This window comes from Triturus cristatus, chromosome 3_1 (genome assembly GCF_964204655.1).
Source record: "Triturus cristatus chromosome 3_1, aTriCri1.1, whole genome shotgun sequence".
Lineage (NCBI taxonomy): Eukaryota > Metazoa > Chordata > Amphibia > Caudata > Salamandridae > Triturus > Triturus cristatus.
Window position 1 is genome coordinate 743467358 of NC_140583.1, and position 18931 is coordinate 743486288.

At 44.5% G+C, this 18931-nt stretch overlaps 1 protein-coding gene across 1 annotated transcript in view; it reads left to right on the forward strand.

The window, feature by feature from the left end:
• Positions 1-18931, forward strand: part of LOC146860906 (mucin-5B-like) — an 814361-nt gene that overhangs the window by 780315 nt on the left and 15115 nt on the right. The window contains exons 41-42 of the mRNA XM_085644901.1: positions 1391-1430; positions 13391-13514. Of these exons, the coding sequence (XP_085501027.1) occupies positions 1391-1430; positions 13391-13514 (164 nt within the window). The remainder of the gene's footprint in view (positions 1-1390; positions 1431-13390; positions 13515-18931) is intronic.

Below are 18931 nucleotides of genomic sequence, written 5' to 3' on the forward strand. Positions count from 1 at the left end.
GTGTATGTGTATAAAGACGTGAACACAAGGTTGTCTGATTACTTGACTCTCGATTTTTTTTCTGTGAAACAATCTAAACAGGTAAATTAGTTCCTTATGAAGAGCTTCTGGTTTCTGTTTACATTTCACATGCTTTATTTAATCTTCCATTACCTATAAATGTTTGCTTTTTCAAGGATTTTGTTGCTTTTTTTCGGCAGCATATCACTCTTGTCTTCCCTCCCTCATAACCTATTTCCAGGTTCTACAGCGCCACAAAGCCATTCAAATGGCAATAGTGCTATGCAAATATAATCACTCTACAGCAAATAAAATGACAAAAGTTAAAGACATAGTCATTTTCAACACCAAGAGCTCTAACTTTCACTAGAGCGAGACCTATAGTATTGCAAATCCTTTTAATTTCCAGTTTACACCTCTTGAAAGTAGCCATCCCCTTTTTAGGTCCACCCTAGGCAGGGCGTATGCGCTGTCTGTAAGACCATTTGTTATCTCCTCTATCGGCTTTTGGCATGCCCATGAAACGCCATTTGTTTGTTGTTGTGCCATTTAGAAATGCGGGCTTTTTATTTGTGCATTTGGTCTGATTATCACTCCTTCGCGTGCTTGGGACACGCCCAGGCGATTTCACTCATTGTTTTCTTGCATTGGCCATCCCAATACATCTGCGGTTCCTCCTGGTCATCCTGATCTGCCTTTTTATTTTGTAGGCTATCAACATCGTTTTAGGCTTTCAGGCCGTTTCACGGAGCAATGCTCTGTTCGGCAAAGTGGCAATTTCTGTCTGGTAGCTGTTGAGCTATGCCAATAGCACTAACTCAAATAAATGCGAGACCTATTGCATTTCTAATGTTTGTTTCAGGATTCCTTCTGAGAAGAAATTCTGGACAGGTCCTGGGAAGGAGCTTCACACCCTTTGCAGCTTCTTGGGAGGTTGGGATCACTTGCCTGCTAGTGTTGTGGTGTGTTTTGGCATTGATTGTTGCTGCAGAGGATGTCAGTGAAGCATGTAAAACGTTTACCTCTGATGTAAGAGCAAAATGAAACCTTTTTATCTTCAACTGCTTCCTTCTGCACTAGCCAGCAGGGATGTGCTCCATGCGACGTGTTGCATAAAGGCCTCGGTATGCACAGCGCATTGGCAATAGATTTGGGAGGCTTCCTCTCTACCCAGGTGGAAGCTCGTAAGGTTTTTGATCTCAATAGTTTCATTTGTGAGTTCAATGAATCTGTACCATTCATCCTGTAAATGTGCATCACTAAATGGAGAATGGATTTGGAGATACTCAGAGTATTGTGGGGGAGAGGAAATTCAAAGCGGTGCTGCAATTGTACGTGATTCTCCTTTTCCCAAATTGTTTTATGCTAAAGATGTTTTTTTCTCTTTCAGGGAACAATTGGAATATCTTCGGACGGATGTTGCAACACATGTAATATGATTAATATTTCATTTAATAATTGTTTACATTACATTTGAAGTAGTAGATTAATGCTTTCTTTTGTATTAATGAATACCTTATGCACACAATATGTGTACCTTAGAGCACACTATCACCCTCACTGGTAATAGTTCGCTCTCCACATCTACAAAACATAACACCATAATAAAGGGCCACACAAACATTTAAAAGGAAAAGAGCAGTGAATGATTAATTAAATCAATAGAAAAATGCTAAGATACTGTAAGGTTGAGTGGACTAAGCAGAGAGGTAGGGGACAAAAGAGGGGGGCCCTAAAGAGACAACTATCAAATGTTGACGTTGTGTATCCTCCAATTGTAATTTAACAGAACTTCCTCTGGAATCTCAAAGTTTACAATTATCTCTATTTAATCAATGCTTTGTAATTCCAATACTTTTTTAACTCAGACCTTTAACTCTAAGCTAATTATCTAAATATGTTTTATGTTTCTGTTGCCTTGTCTACACTAATATTTAGAATTCAATAAAACCAGCATCAAAGGTGCAGAAGACTTGATATACTATACTCGCTGTGTGCAAATTGCACACTGAGGGCCTGATTCAAAAAGGTAAACGTACACTTTTATGTACGTATACAACATTTTGGTATTCACAAACAACAGGTTTAGGACTCCTCACACCCTATACTTATGTGTGCGTAGTTCTCCGCACCCTGAGACTCCACAATCGGGTGGCAAACTTGTGCTCACATAGCTTAGTCACACATCCTCCAACTGCGTTGCCCCACTGGCTCAGCCAGCAGCCTAAAAATAAAACAATATTGTTTTATTTTTTGGCTGGTGGCTGAGCCAGTGTGTGTGGGGATGGCGGGGTGGGGCGGGCTGGGACATTAGAGGGGGGTGGAGTGATGTGCATTACTAACTGTGCATGTCTGTTTGGCCGGAAATCTTAGTTTAGTTTATTAAATTAAATTAGCACAGTTAATTAAAACCATTGCAATAAAATGTCACCGTAGCATTTTTACCACACTAAAAGCAAAGCGAAGCAAACCATCAAATTCGTACACATACTTCTAACAAGGCAATCTTGTGATTACTGTTGTGATCATATTACAGGCTTCAAAATTAAGGATAAAATAATTTGGTGCAGAGACACTAGGTCAAAGTACAAAAATAGTCTGTGATGAGTTTGTGGGAAGGAGGGACCGGTTGTGAAGTGGCAGAAGAGGGAGAGAGCAGGTTGTCCAATAGTCTCACATATTTTCCGGGCCTTGCAAGCGTTTGCATATCTGAAGAAGTAAAACAGAGAGCAGATGCCTCCCAACATGTGCTGATGCCCCTTTTTAGATATAAAGGTTTTAGGAGAAATCTTCTAGGAGCGTCAAGGGCGGGACAACAGCAAAGAAGATGCAGCCATGATTCAGACCTGTAGTTACACAGTAAACAAGCCACCACCTCATTAGTTGGAGCCTATCAGTTGAAGGCAGTGGAGTGCAGACCTAGAAGACGCATAAACATTATATTTTTGCGGGCCACTGCGTTCAGGCTATCAAGAAGGTAAAGTTTGGTGCCCCAAGGAGGTATGAATCATTCAAGGGGAGCAGGAGAGTTGATGTTTTTAACACCCGAGTGTCCATCTGGTAGGAAATTTGTCTAACCTGCTTGTTGATAACTCTTTTCCAGACTGGGTATGGAATAGAGTCTGCAGTTAGTGATATTTCCTCAATATTTAGCGTTCTTATGGCTTTTACAATTTGACGGTTCCATTGATTCCCTGGTCTGGCAAGAGTTTCTTTTAACTGGGCTTTAAGGGTATTATCTGCGGCTTTTAGTGCCCTCATATAGTACTTCAGGGTGTCAGCCTCACAGGAGATCGATTGTCTTTGCAGGCCCAGCTCTAGTCGTAGTCTTGCCCTGTGAATGTAATTTAGGAGACAATAGATATTTTTTTTAATGGTTACCTGGGCATGGTCGAGACTGACCGAGCATGCACCAGGAAAGGCCTGGTGCTCGTAGCTTAAGGCAGGAAGAAGGGTTGCTTTGATCACCTTCAGTATGGGGTCGGCAGAAGGACTACTCAGGGACTGGTTAAGTCGAGTCAGGCTGTACGTTGTTGCTCCAGCTCTCTTTTTCAAGGCACCTAAGTAGACTGATGGTCTGGAGGACTCACTAAACCAAACCCCCAGGTAGTTGTATTTTGATGTTATTTTATTCTTTGAGGGCCCAATGTCCCACGTTAAACTTTTCTTTTTCCTGCAACGGCCAAAAATCAAGACCTTGGTCTTATCCTGGTTAATTTTAAGAGCATTAGCTGTGTTGAATTCATGGAGCATACACAAGGCTCTTTGGAGGCCAGACTTGGCCTGGTCCATTATGACAATATCGTCAGCATATTGCAGAATGTGCTAGTTCGTTTTTGCGAGGCCCAGTTCTCCTAGCATTCTTGCAGAGACTGTTGTGGGGCCAGTTCTGACTTGCACCTGTGTGTCCTTTTGCAAGGAGATAAGGGCTCTGAGCAGGCTCAGTGGGATCCCCCACTTATCTAATTTCCTCCATAAAGTATTGCGAGACACTTTATCGAAGGCGGCACTGTAGTCTGTAAAGCAGCAATAGAGGGGGAGTTGATTTTGTTGCGGCCATCTTAGGTTAGGTTTCTCCAGGTTAGGTTTCTCCAACCTGGCTGTATTGTACAGCCAGGTTGTAGAAACAGCACAGACTCCCTGTCCTGAACAGAGCGTCAAAGCAGCCAATTCAGGCCAATCCCTGTGCTGCTCTCATGCAGCATGAGAGCAGCACGGGGATTGGATGGGTAGTCTGTGGCTCTCCCAGTGTCTGCTGTGACCAGGAAGAAGAGGAGCTCCGAGGCGGCAGAAGCAGCATGAGGTAAGTTTTATTTGCATTTTAATTTTTTTCTCCCCCGTGCCTCAACCGCGCTCCCCTCTGCACCCCCTCTACCCGTCCACCTCTGTCAATATGCATCGGCCACCACTGCTCTAAGTAACTGTCTCTCCGACACATACCAATATGCATAGCACTTAGAGAAGTAGTGCTAAATCGGTAGAAACCAGAAGGTTCGAATCAAAAGAGTTAATTTGCACTGAAGGCACATTAACCCAAAGGTGTTGATATCAAAGATCCTCATTTGGAGTTCGGTGCAGAGGGAACTTGCTGTTAATTCCTAACTCAGGCCTACCAAATTCACTCCCCTGCTTCATTCACATTTTCAGGAACTGCTGCGTTCAGACAGTGGCACCTCAGCTGCTCAGCTGTCACAGGCTCATTGTATTGGAATGGCCACCCTAATAAGCAATGATGTTTCAAAGAAGGATTTTGCTGCCCGGGACTGCCATGCCCCCACAATAGAAAGACAACTCCCTCTGTGTCAAGGCCATAGGTTTTGTGTTTCTTGAACACCACCACCACAAGTAGTGTATCATAGTATGCACTACATGGAGGGAAGTGCATTGTCTCGTCCTCACTGGATGGAGTACAGACCAGCCACAGGTGCCTGGATGACCCTCAAATTCTATTTCACAAGAAAAGTTCTTAGAATAAAAAACACACCAACTCAGAAACACAGCCGTCACAGAGTTACTGATACCAGAGGCAGAGTCACTAGGTATTTTTGGTGGGAGCATAGGGGTCACCTTATAAATTAGGTGTTACCAATGAAAACAATTAATTCTGCACCCAGGTCCCTGATAATTCTCATTTCTCCCTAGTATTTCACCCGGAGACTCCTACAGCTTTTAGCCAATGGAGTCTTTCAGTGAAAGACAGCAGATCTGTGGAGTTACCATAGATGTCGTAATTACACTGGGGAAAATACCTGACCTGAAGAAACTCATAGAAAATATATGGCAACTCGTAATGAAGCATTAAGAGTGCAAAACATTATGTATACTGTATTCTGGAAAGTTATTCCCCATTCAAACATAGAAAGTGCTATACCGTCATTAATACTGTGCATTCTGGGTATAGTTGTTTAAGTACTGCATTTATAATATTACCATGGATTGAGCAGGCTACCTTAACAATGGTCCTAAGTCTGCAGCTTCTTTTTGTATCTAGTCCCAAAAATTCTGGGGCCTGGTCACAAACTGCATTTTGTAGAACCTTTAGTGGTACTACAGTAGTACTACTAAAGTATTCCAAAATTCCAAAAGTATTCCAAAATACTCTACACAAACATAAAAGTGTAAATCTCCACCTCCAACTCTTCGTTCATGTCTAGGGTGAAAACTTCACACATGTAGGTTTACTACTTAATAGACTTGAAGCCCCATCCATCATTTTCATTGGGTCGCGTCAGCGTTTATGCTAAACGCTGGCTTTCCATTAAAAATTATGCTTTTTGGCCACTGCCCTTTCTCACTTTCGTCCGGCCCATCCAGAGTGGCTCATCTGCTTCACGGCTGTCGTGAAGAAATTTCTTATCTCAACATCAGCCACGTGTTTATTTTTGCATCGCGCTTTCCCTTAAAGTGAAAGTGAAAGCGCAATGCAAATATAAACAAGCGGCTGCCTTCCCGCAATGGCAAGCACTTGTTACAAATAGAACTGCTTTATTTGGTAACGATGGCTGAGGCATGAGTCCCTTCAGGAGTGTTTATCTGGGATGCTGCTGGGTTACCACCTACGACGCGACATTCAATTGCAAGAAGGTGCAATAAGTAGGCACAGGTCCAACGCTTCCAGCAGCGGATGGCAGAGATTCACCCTTGCAAAAGTGCAGTTTCTTTGGAGCAGTTGACTGAAGTGGCGCTCTTTGAAGATTAATTGTTAATTGCTTCTCCTCATTGGCATGCCTATCACAGAAGTCTTCCGCCTGAAGTAAAATTCATCTGGGACGTCAAAAATCCAAGCGCTAATGGGTCCCCATCAATGAGAATGACAAATGTACATGCAGGTCTCCTTGAGGGCAATCTTGCACAGTGTTTATTCAGAAGTTTATGGTAATCTGAAATACTTCAAGGTATGCGACGCTGCACAATGCTGCAGCGGTATGAAGGCTGTCGACGCTCGCGAGTGCTCCCTTTAATTGGCCTTATTTGCTTCTCTTGTGTAACAGATGCTTTTCCGGATTATATCAACACAAAGTGCTTATGTACTTGGTGTGAAAAAGATTTCTGAAGGCGTCTCAGCTGTGAACAGATTGCGCGCCTTGGAGCTAGCACGGCATATATTGATATATATTGAAGCTGCTTCCATTCTCTGGCATTAGGTCTTTAGGTAGGACACAATCTCGCCTCACAACGAAGCCTGCTTTAGGAAGATACACTAAATGGATTATCCAAAGTGCTGGTATGCCTTGAGTGATGACGTCTGTAGTTGGTAGCAGAATTGGGGTGCACTTTCTGCTTCGGCTGGTTTGAATTGGTCATAAACATAGGGACAAATGAGATGCCTACCTCCTCTCATTGGACACCTCCATCAGAAGATTTAGCCTTCTGTTCTGTACATATCTGGTTAAATATTTGGGTAGCGTAAGTTTTGTTAGGTTTCGCCTGCACACCGCACATGATGTGTTCCTTAGGGACAAGTGAGTTGCTGCATACTCCCCTGTTTCTGGGTATCGGGTGGTTCTGTGCCCTTGCCACTTGCTGCCTGTGACATTACTATGTGTTGATCTGCACCCGGTAGGGCTTGGGAGTCTCGTACCCAGGAAATGTGGGTGCAAGAACCATGGGCTGCTCGTAAACTGGTGGAGTGGTATGCACTGGGACAGCATTAGAATAATGAAAATAGCCACACAAGTGATATTCACAGAATGTAAAAACCAAGAGAAATGTCTTAAATAGTTGTATTGTATGACAAAGTTATTTGAAGACAATTTATAGTAATCATGTTTGTGAAATATAATTGATTGATTTCCCATATGAGCTCATTTTTTGAAGAAATCAAAAGAATGTGTGTTTTTATCAGCGTGAATAAATGGGTTATAAGTTAGTGAGCTTGATGGGTTTGCGTGGGGTGCAGTTGTTTTATATAAATGTTTGTGGTGAAACCTGCGGAGTACTAGTACATATAAAATGCAATTATTCTCTAAATGTGACTGATCTTTAGCTGAATGAAGAATATAATTTGCATGTCTGTATTAGCAAAGTAAATAACATATTGAATAAAAGTACTCAATAAATTGTTATTTAAAGACCATTAAAGGTTTATTTGTAGGTATTGAATGGTAGGACGTGTTTTTTTTTAGTTTATTTTTTGGTGTTATCTTTCGATAGCACTCCTACAGATTCGTAACAAGGTCCCTGGGGTCTGAAGTTGCTTTTATGTCATATGGTCATATACATTTGTTCGTTTGTTCGAAAGAAGTATAACCTTCAAACTCCTAACCCACCCATACACAGCCCTTCACAATACCGGACCAGTATACCTGAACATCTGCCGCTTCTTCCAAGCACCCAAAAGACACCACATATCATCCCAGCTCTCACTGGTCACCGTCCCACATATCAGCAAGACTATAACGAGAGGAAAGTCCTTCTCCTACCTCACAGTCAAAGCCTGGAACACCCTCCTCCTCCACCTCTGGCAATCTCCAACATTACCCCTCTGAATGTTTTCTCCATCCAATGCTTGAGAGCCGGTGGAGTGTGCGGGGAACTCTATTACAGATTTTGCTCATAGTCCACTTGGTGATGAATTCAATCTGGCATTGATTAAATGTAACCTAGAGTTTGCCTTTGCCTCCTGGACATCAATCCCTGCTGTGACTTGTGGTTTTAGCCACATTTATTTTATCTTATTTTAAGAGAATCTTAGGTATTGGGCACTGGACAATAGGTGATTCTCCTCTTAGTGACCATAGACTATTGGCCCTATCAATTCAGGTTTCATTTTTTGCCAAGATGCACTTTAAGAATAACACCCTCCCATCATCGTTTTCTGAGAACAAAGGGGTGACCAAGAGTTGGTCTAAGGTGGGCTCTTCACTCTCTGACTTTCTGATATGTTCAGACAAAACTGTAAACCAGGGGATGGGCCTGAGCTGCTCAATAGTTTTGATAGAATATTCATTTCATCACATGACATGCTCAGGGTTCAAATTAAATCTGGCAGTAGGAAGCATGTTAAGTGGTTTGATATCAACTTTATCAAGGCTCATAATCAGTTACTGGCAGCCCTCAAAGAGGTTTCTAGGGATCAGGAGGTGTGCGTAGCAGTAGGGCATTGTACAAAAACACCCTAAGGATCCGGAAGGGAACAATTATGGATGAAGCTTATTCTTCCCTAGTGCAGGCCAGTGACTGAAAAGACAGTAAAGCCTTCTGTACAATGGTAAATTGTAATTACTTTGAGAATATTAAGGAATCTGGCCTTGACACAGTGATTCCCCCTGAGGCCTGGACTCACGTTACCCACCTTTATTGTGACCCTTTTTGTAGAGATGCCCTTTCTCCGGTTGAGGCTGTTCACAGCTCACCCCGCCTGCCTCCAGGCTCACCTGTACCTATCCAGCCCTGGGTTATGTGATCTGTTGGCCTGGAGACCGAGCTGAGTGAGGTTTTATCAGCAGTAGCTAGCTGCCCAGCTGGGAAAGGTCTAGGCCCAACAGGATTCCATCCAATCTTTTTAAGTCCAGTACACCATTGTGGGCTCCCCTTCTGAACAATGTCCTCAACATTATGTTAGCAACAAGTCCACCAAAGGCTTGGTCCCATGCAACCAGTATTCCTATTTTTATTAAAAGGCTCCAAAGGAGATTCACAATGCTATCACACAATCTCATTGGTTAATTCAACTGCTTATATAATGGGGAGAATACTGCTGGAGTGTCTGCAATCTTGGGATTGAAAATACAATGTGCTCTTGGAGCTTCAATTTGGGTTCTGTCCTGGCTTGGGGACAGTTGAGCAGTCCCTCAATTTCTATCTTTTAATAAGCAAATTTACTGTGGCTAAGAAGGGGAAGTTGCACCTGGCGCTTATGGACCTAAGCTCTACTTTGGATTCTGTAAACAGATCCAATCTGTGGAGCATTATGTCAGGCATGGGGGTAGACCAGAATATCATTAAGTTCCTAAGACAACTCCACAATGAAGTAACTGCCAGTGTGAGGTATGGCCCTGCGGGAAGACACATGCAGAGGTGTATGCCAGGGCTGTGTCCTGGCCACCTTCCTCTTCTCGCTATGTGTAAATGGTCTACAAGAACAACTGTTGGAGCTCGGTGTGGACTGTCCACCTATCAATGAATCAATCAACATTTGTAGAGTGCACACTGTCACCCCTAGGGCATCTGGGCTCTGTGGCACCATGACTCCGTCGAATAGCCAGGTCTTGAGCTTCTTTCTGAACACCGTCAGAGAGGGAATTGTTCGGAGGGGTAGGACGTTCCAGGCCTATGGCGGTGATGTAGGAGAAGAAGCAGCCTCCACTACAGTGGATGGGGGGGGTGTGCGAGGGTGAGTGAGGTGGAGTGAAGGTGTCTTGCGGGCAGGTGGAAGTTCAGTCGATGGTTGATGTAGGATGGTCCTTGGTTGTGTAGCCCTTTGTAGGCATGCATGAGGATTTTGAACTGGCATCTCTTCCGGATGGGGAGCCAGTGGAGGTCACTTTGGTGGGTGGTGTTGTGGGTCCATTTGGGGAGGTCAAGGATGAGTCTGGCTGCAGTGTTCTGTATGGTCTGGAGTCTTTTGAGGAGTTGGGTGGTGATTCCGGCATAGAGAGCATTGCCATAGTCCAGGCGGTTGGTGATAAGGGCCTGTGTGACAGTCTTTCTGGTGTTGATAGGGATCCATTTGAAGATTCTGTGGAGCATGTGGAGGGTGCGGAAACATGAGGAGGTGACCGCATTGACTTGTCGTTTCATTGGCAGTTGGTTGTTGAGGATGATGCTGAGGTTATGTGCCATGTCTGTCGGTGTGGATGTTGGGCCGAGTTTTGCAGGCCAACAGCTATGGTCCCATGTGGAGGTGTTCTTCCCAAAGGTCAGTACTTCTGTTTTGTTGGAGTTGAGCTTGAGGCAGCCGTCTCTTATCCATTTAGTGACGTCTGCCATGGCACTTCAGAAGTTGGTTTTGGCGTTAGTGGGGTCCTCGGTGAGTGAGAGGAGGAGTTGAGTGCCCTCGGCATAGGAGATTATGTTGGGGCTATGGGATCTGACGATGTCCGTGGGGGGGGGAGGTCATCTTAATGTAGAAAAGGGTGGGGCTGGGGGATAGTCCTTGGAGTATGCCGCAGGTGATGTCCTTATGTGCTGAGGAGTAGGGAGGCAATCAGATACGCTGTATGCATCCTGAGAGGACAGAGGTGATCCATTTGAGGGCATTTTGCTGTATGCCGGCGGTGTGGAGTCTGTAGATGAGGGTATGGTGGGAGACGATGTTAAATGCAGCAAAGAGGTCAAGGATTATCTGGGCCACAGTTTCTCTGCCCTCAAGGAGAGATCTGATGTCTGTGGTGGCGATCAGCGTGGTCTCTGTGCTGTGGTTGATATGGAATTTAGATTATGAGGCATTGAGTAGTAGGTTGAGTTCCAGGCATTCAGTTGATATAGGCGATCGCTATGTCCCTGCTCTGACCTACACCGACAGCACAGTCCTAATAGCCAGGACGGAAATCAGTTTGCAGGGTTTGCAAAATAACATTTGTAGTTTCGTGATGAGTCTTGACCTGAGGGTTAATCAGGCTAAAACCCATGTTATGGTTTTTGGTTTGAGGAAGAAGGAATGTACTGTTTTCATTGTTAACAACAATAGTACATTCCCACGTTTTTTTATCTTGCAATTCCTTTTGACAAGAACCTCACCTGGGGCTCACTGAAAATCAGTAGAGCTGCAGCCTTCTCAAAAGCCCTCAAGGCTCTCCTCAATTTCACTTGTAGGCTAGGCATAAAGCCCATTAGGGATTTCATGGCGATTTATAAAGCCAAAGCTGTGCAATTGATAGCTATAGGTCAGGGGTTTGGGGCTTCAGTGACCAGGCAGGGCTGGAAAGGATTGAGAATGGCTTTATTAATAGGCTATTAGCTGTCCCCGAATCAACTAGCTCTTTTATCTGTCATTCTGAGGTTGAGTTTGGGTTTGCCAGTGATGACATAAAGATGCAACCCCTCCGTCCGTGATTCAGGATCTGGACAAGGAGTCAAACCTCCTTTAACCGGGTGGTTCTCACTGACTGAAGCAGAAATAATCCTTAAAAATCCCCTGGATCAGGTACATTCGTAACACCTGTTCTAGCTTGGCCAGGAAGATCTTTTTAGGTCCCCTGGTAGCCTGCATGCTGGTTTCCTAAGCATCTATAAAAAATGTTTTTCGCCAAATACCCAGATGATAGAGTGTGGGGGGGAAGGCGAGAAGTCAACTGTCCAGGCATTTGCTGAGATTTGCACAGGTAAAAGTATAGAGACGTACTTAACATGGGTTAACAATCAGCACCATAGGATCCTGCTAGTGAGACTTAGGGCATGTTTTAGATCTCAGCGGATGGGTTACTCCATCACAACGGTGACGGATATCTCGGCTGCCGAAATATAAATCCCTTAGGATATAATGGGAGTTATATTTCGGTGGATGGGATATCCGTCACCATTGTGACTGAGTAACCCATCCGCCAAGATCCAAATCAGGCCCTTAGATTGAGCACAGTGCACCTTTCAGTCTCCTTCCCTCAGCAGGGTTCTTATTCTGCCCCTCTGCTGGTTGTTCTGCACACAGCACGTTACACTTTATGTGTTTCTACAAACATTACGCATTACTGCGAAAGCGGTATCTTCTATAGGCTAATATCCGATACAGTAGAGCCGCTTTTACTTTTCTGCATTCATTGTCAACTGTGAGGATTTGTTTATCAACTGCTGTTTACATTCAACGTGCTCTAAGACAAAGGGCATCTGCTGCTATCTATTGTGTTTTAATTTTTTAACTTGCATTTTATTCTGAATGTTTTATGGTTTTATGATTTTTTTTATGATCATTTATTGATCGAATAATGATTGTTGAGAGAGTGTTGATTATTAAACAAATTAACTCTTTTTAGCAGCTTAAGAATAAAATCATAAAAGATTGAGAAAAAAAGAAGTGCGTTTTGGAACGTGTACCTTGCAGTTGCCAGGCAGCTCACTGGTGCCAGTTTATAACTCAGCAAGCTTCAATTGGGGTAACAAAGGAATCGCTTTAACAGAAACAGCGAACTACTGGGCTGCCTACATGAAATACCAATTTGTTGTATATCATTTTATGATCAGTCAAACATGCAATCAGGCTGCACGCAGATCTGTCCAGCAAATGCATTAAAAACAGTTATCCATCACTCTTGCACCCTGGAATAAACGGGATAACCAAACAGCTCCTCAGAAAGTGCCTTAATCCCATGAGAAATTTAAATGTCATGTGTAATTTCATTTCCAGCACTGACCGCATTTTAACAATATTTTCTCTGGGGCCATAAAACTCTCTAGGACAATTAAATCATACTCACTTTACTCACTTACTTGGTGCAAATTATGCTTGGTATTACACCACGCCTCTGTCAGTCTTCAAAGACTGTTCACAGCCGCTGTTTATGTCATCCTCTTGTGTTGAATGCTCAACAGCTGCAGTCAACCATGGTGCTTTTTGAAGAGCTCTTGTCCCCACTCTCCCCATGCACAAAACCTTCCTCTGCCTCTGAGGTGCATCAAAAAAGGAATGGTTATCATGAAGATATTAGTGTTTGTTCATACGGGTTTTGTAATCGGGTACTTTTTGGAGACGCTCCTTAAAACTTTAAACATCTTCATTTATGTACTATACCTTATATACTGTAGAAATACGGAACCCATCCCTTAACACTGTCTGGCGCATCCCATTTGAAAATATGTACAAAGCATGCATGATTGAAATTGAGGATGTACAGTACATGTCCTATACTTAGATCAATCCCAAATCCAAGCGACTATTATGTAAAGTTTAACACGACATTGAAGTAAATGTAAAAAGTAACTATCTCAAGTATAACATGCCCATGTTGTTTTGAAGGTTTGTCGACGTCACAAGGCTGCCGAATGACGAAGGAATTAATGAACATCACCAATGATGGCTGTGTTACTTTACAACCAATTGAAGTCCGTTCCTGTGAAGGAGCCTGCTTCTCTACTTACAAGTAAGCAACTAACAACGTGACAATGTTTTACTTACCTGAAACAGACGACTAAGGGGCATATGATCAAGCACGGTGTTAACATTATCGCCGCTTTAGCGGCAGTTTTCTGCCACTTAAGCGGCGATAATGTTAACGCCGTTTCTTGATAATATGCCCCTGAGTTTCTTGCTTCATTGATGCCACGAGGACTTTAATCTCGGCTTGAAATACCGGTACTTAAACCAGTCAATTATGTGCAAAGTTCCAAAAACTGTGTTGCACAACTTCCTATCAATTTGTGTTACTCTTCTCCAGCATCACAAAATGGAAAAAAGTTGGCAAATTTTCGAAAAAAGGGAGAAATTAATCTTTGCCGCCACTCTGCGCCCTGAGCGGGAGGGGATTATGCATGCATTGCATGTCTGTTAGGGTAGAAGACCCACTTTATATAAGTTAGCACTTTTGATTTTGGCAAATGTTCACTGCCACTAAGTGATAAGGGCAGCCCTAAGTGTTACTGTGCAAATCACTCCTGCTAGCGCATCAAACCTTTTCCCTCAGTGCACAGCTAAACCCGCACTTGGACCTCTTGCCTCAGCCATAGGCCCCACACTTTCTTAGCAGGGCCTCTTCCTGCAGGAAATCATTGCCTGGAAAGAGCTGTGGGGTGGGTGATTAATCAATGAGCTGGATACTCTTAAAGTACCTATAAGCATGCATTAATCACCTACAAAGCTTTACACATGAACATTGAATTACTCATAAACACCCCATTTACTTGACTTCCAAAATGACCCTAGTTGGAGGGATGAGGGGGCATATTATCAAGCCAGGCGATGAAATTATCGCCGCTTTAGCGGCAGAAAACTGCCGATAAAACGGCGATAATGGGCTTGATAATATGCTCTATGAAATTCCAATTGAAGCCCATGTTAGATGTGAAGGACATCTAACATGGGCTTCCATTGGAATTCCATAGAGCATATTATCAAGCCCATTATCGCCGTTTTAGCGGCGGTTTTCTGCCGCCAAAGCGGCGATAATTTTATCGCCTGGCTTAATAATATGCCCCCAAGAACGTAGGGGCATATCAACAACAACCGGCGATAATTATCGCTAAGCGCACTTAGCGCTAGGATAATTATCGCCGGCTAGCGTTGATTTTTATCGCTGAGATAGCGTGCTATTAGCAACGCTTATCTCAATAGCGATAAAAATCCTCACGCTAAATGGCTAACGTGAGATTATCGCTGGAAACCCAGCGATAATCTCACGTTAGCTTGTTGATAGGGACAGACAAACTTAGCCATGATATCCTCCTTCCATAGGATATCATGGCTAAGTCAGAAAAATATCAGACGTAAAAAAGCAGCGTTAACCGCGGTTAGCGCTGCTTTTTTTGTCTCTAACTGGGTTAGCGATATTCTTGATAATAGGAGAAATGTCTCTTAGCGACATTTCTCCTATTATTTTACTCTGGAACGCCCCCTTTGCATCTCATTAGAGATGCAAGGGGAAGCGTAGAGTAAAAGGGTGCTAACATGCAAATTTGCATGTTAGCACCCTGTTGTTGATAGGGTGCTAGTTTTATCTCTGCTTTTTTGGCTTTTAAAGCCAAAAAAGCAGAGATAAAGCCCTTGTTGATATGCCCCAATATAAGCAAATGCTCCTCTTGGGTTCAAACCTTCCAGTATATAAATAAAAAACCTTCATGTGTGCATTTTTAGTCAATGTATCATTTTTTTGTAACTCCTTTAAAATACAGATATAAATGGCTTCCTCACTCACTCTGAACTAACCTGAAGAAAGACCGACTAGCACGATCTTGCTCCCATTCTGCGTGAACTTGACCTATCCGCGACTATAACCATTCTAGAGGATTTAACAACCTTTGTGTGTTTTTAACTTCTAACAGGTTACCACCACCACCCAATACATTGTCATAAAGCTCTGTCAAACCTATGATATCAAATATACCCACCTGATGTATACTCTAAGATGTTTAAACGTTGTAGAGTTGTTAAAATTGTTTTCCTACCATTTTTGTTGCACTTTTCGACCCTCTTTATTAAGGAAGAAAATGAAAAAATCGAGTGGGCTGAAACTAGGAGGCTCTCACCTTCGTGAAAGCTGAAGTTTGCCTGCTTTGCCTGTTTCGGAGAGACCATTTACGAAGACCTGCAGTATAGTTAGGAGTGAAGATATCATAGGAAGTTTTTCACATCTAGATTGTATTGCATTGCACTGTAAGTGCATTTATATAGAACGTCATACTCCATTTTGGCGCAAGGGATCGTATTATTAGAATGCTAGGCTATGCCTATATGGGATGCTAAGTTACACGGGTATAAAATTTTGAGACACTGTGTAAAGTCTTTTTTGTGATTTGTGTGTAACTAGAATTTTGGGTCACGATCCTTAGTAGTGTGATGAAGGAAGAATAACTTTGAGATAAGGGACGCTCAGGGTACATGTCTGAATGTTATAATTTACTCTGCATGTCGTCCATATCGATTTTATGGTGATTGCTGAATAATTTTCAAACCATATCTTGTGCTGTGAACAGCAACTGGGACACCAGTTCATAAGTCACGTGGATCTAGATTGGGAAGTAAAAGGTTAGAGGGAGGACAAAGAAAACAGACAACAGTCATCCCTTGTACTGATCAAAGATGACATCTGAATGTGACTCATTTACACATATATTAAATACATGGGGGGATATTATCAAGAAGTGGTGATAATTATTGCTAACCGCCGTTAGCGTGACTTTTTTTTTTTGTTGCCGTCTACCGTGGGAAATTATCGCCGTGTTAGCGGCATATTAACAACGCGCCGCTAACAGGCGATAGTTTCTCTAACCGGCTGAAATGTCTGGCGATAAAATTAGCAGGACGGCGATAAAAATCCTTGCGCTAACGTTAAAAAAGAGGCGATAAGCCCATTAGCGATAAAAAAATGCACGTTAGTCAGCCCAACATGAGTGATTTTTCCCTCTAACTTAAAAATAGCCTAACAGCCCATAGAAAAGATGCCCCCAAAAAAAGTTTAATGCAGATTGGAGCAGCCATGGCCAAGTGCAGCACACATCAACACCCCACTCAACATCCAGGATGACCAGGATGAGAGCCTGGATGACCCGCTGGACCTGTGTCTTGAGCCTGGATGCCTCCCTGGACCTGCGTCTGCAGCCTGGATGCCTCAGTGGACCTGCGCCTGGAGCCTGTAAGCCCCGCTGGACCTGAGTCATGATCCTGGATGCCTCACTGGACCTGCGTCTTGAGCCTGGATGCCTCCCGGGACCTGCTCCTGGTGCCTGGATGCCCCGCTGGACCTGCATCTGGAGCCTGGATGCCTCGCTAGACCTGCGTCGTGAGCCTGGATGCCTCCCTGGACCTGCATCTGGAGCCTGGGTGCCCCGCTGGACCTGCGTCTTGAGCCTGGATGCCCCGCTGGACCTGCGTCTTGAGCCTGGATACCTCGCTGGACCTGTGTCTGGAGCCTGGAGTGGGATGTGGAGGAGCTGTGGAGTCGTGGCGGGAGACATTGATGCACGTCGATCGGCAGTACCTGGTGGTGAAGTCTGGCAGGACGCATGGAGCCACATAGCTGACCTGTGTGAGAAGATCGCCTTGCGACCCTTGGAGCAGTTAATGGTAGAGGCGCTCCTGCGAACCAACGTAGTGAGGTCCGCATCGCATACTACAATCCACCACTTCATCGGGGTGCACGGAGGAGATTACCAACAGTGTGTGCCGTCTCCCTGCATCACAGGCCGGATGATGTTGGGCTGGCCGTAGGCTGTGGAGGCTGAGGCCCCTGTGCTACAGTGAACTTGTGTGCAAAAAGAACTATTGATGGACAGAATGCAGAACAATGTCATACATTCACCCCAGTACAGAGATCTGGGCCTAAAGCCATCGTTTTTTTGCTCATCATGCCATTCCAGTTTGGACCCAGCCATATGCAAATCAGTCTTGACCCTGTGCACTATGGAAACAGACCAGCCCGAACTGCCAGGCCAGGTCCTCCCTGGACTGAAAACAAGCATCCTAGGACCGGTTTCGGGGTTTCACCCCTCTTCAGCCAGGATAGCTTGATTCCAGTGGCATGGAGAACACGGGACTCACGTCTGAGCATACCCGCCCCACTCGGGGTGACAAATACAAAAAGAACTACTGATGGACAGAATGCAGAACAATGTCATACATTCACCCCAGTACAGAGATATGGGCCTAAATCCATCGTTTTTTTGGCTCACCATGCCATTCCAGTTTGGATCCAGCCATATGCAAATCAGTCTTGACCCTGTGCCCAATGGGAACAGTCCAGCCCGAACTGCCAGGACAGGTCCTCCCTGGAATGAAAACAAACATCCTAGGACTGGTTTCGGGGTTTCACCCCTCTTCAGCCAGGATAGCTTGATTCCAGTGGCATGGAGAGCACGGGACTAACGTCTGAGCATACCCGTCGCACTCGGGGTGACAAATACAAAAAGAACTACTGATGGACAGAATGCAGAACAATGTCATACATTCACCCCAGTACAGAGATCTGGGCCTACATCCATCGTTTTTTTGGCTCACCATGCCATTCCAGTTTGGATCCAGCCATATGCAAATCAGTCTTGACCCTGTGCCCAATGGGAACAGTCCAGCCCGAATGCCAGGCCAGGTCCTCCCTGGACTGAAAACAAGCATCCTAGGACCGGTTTCGGGGTTTCACCCCTCTTCAGCCAGGATAGCTTGATTCCAGTGGCATGGAGAGCACAGGAATCACGTCTGAGCATACCCGTCCCACTCGGGGTGACAAATGCAAAAAGAACTATTGATGGACAGGATGCAGAACAATGTCATACATTCACCCCAGTACAGAGATCTGGGCCTAAATCCATCGGTTTTTTGCTCACCATGCCATTCCAGTTTGAACCCAGACATATGCAAATCAGTCTTGACCCTGTGCCCCATGGGAACAGTCCAGCCCGAACTGTTTTTACAGTGAACTTGTGTGGCCTGAGCACTGCGCCTTCACGGCTAGGGGGACCCTGCTGCATCAACTGCATCGGGAGGCCCACCAGCGTACTAGGCGGCGACTGCTGTACCCAGCTAAGTGAAATCACACCTGGCTGAGGCTCCTGCTGGCCGAGTCACAGATTTGGAGAGAGTGCAGTGGATTGCGCCACGGTGTCAATGTCTAGGTAAGAAGAAGGTGGGATGCGTAGCGCACGAGGGCTGGGGGGTGAGTCGCTCATGCCTAACACACGTAGATGACACCCCCCCCCAGTGGCGGCTCTTCCGCTATGGCGGAAGAGCGTTGCCTCACCACCGCAAGCAGTGCAGAAGAGGAACAATCATCACATGATGATAACTCAATCAATTAATCAATCAGGGGAATTGTAAGTGCGCTACTCGCCCGTGAGGGTGTCAAGGCGCTGGGGG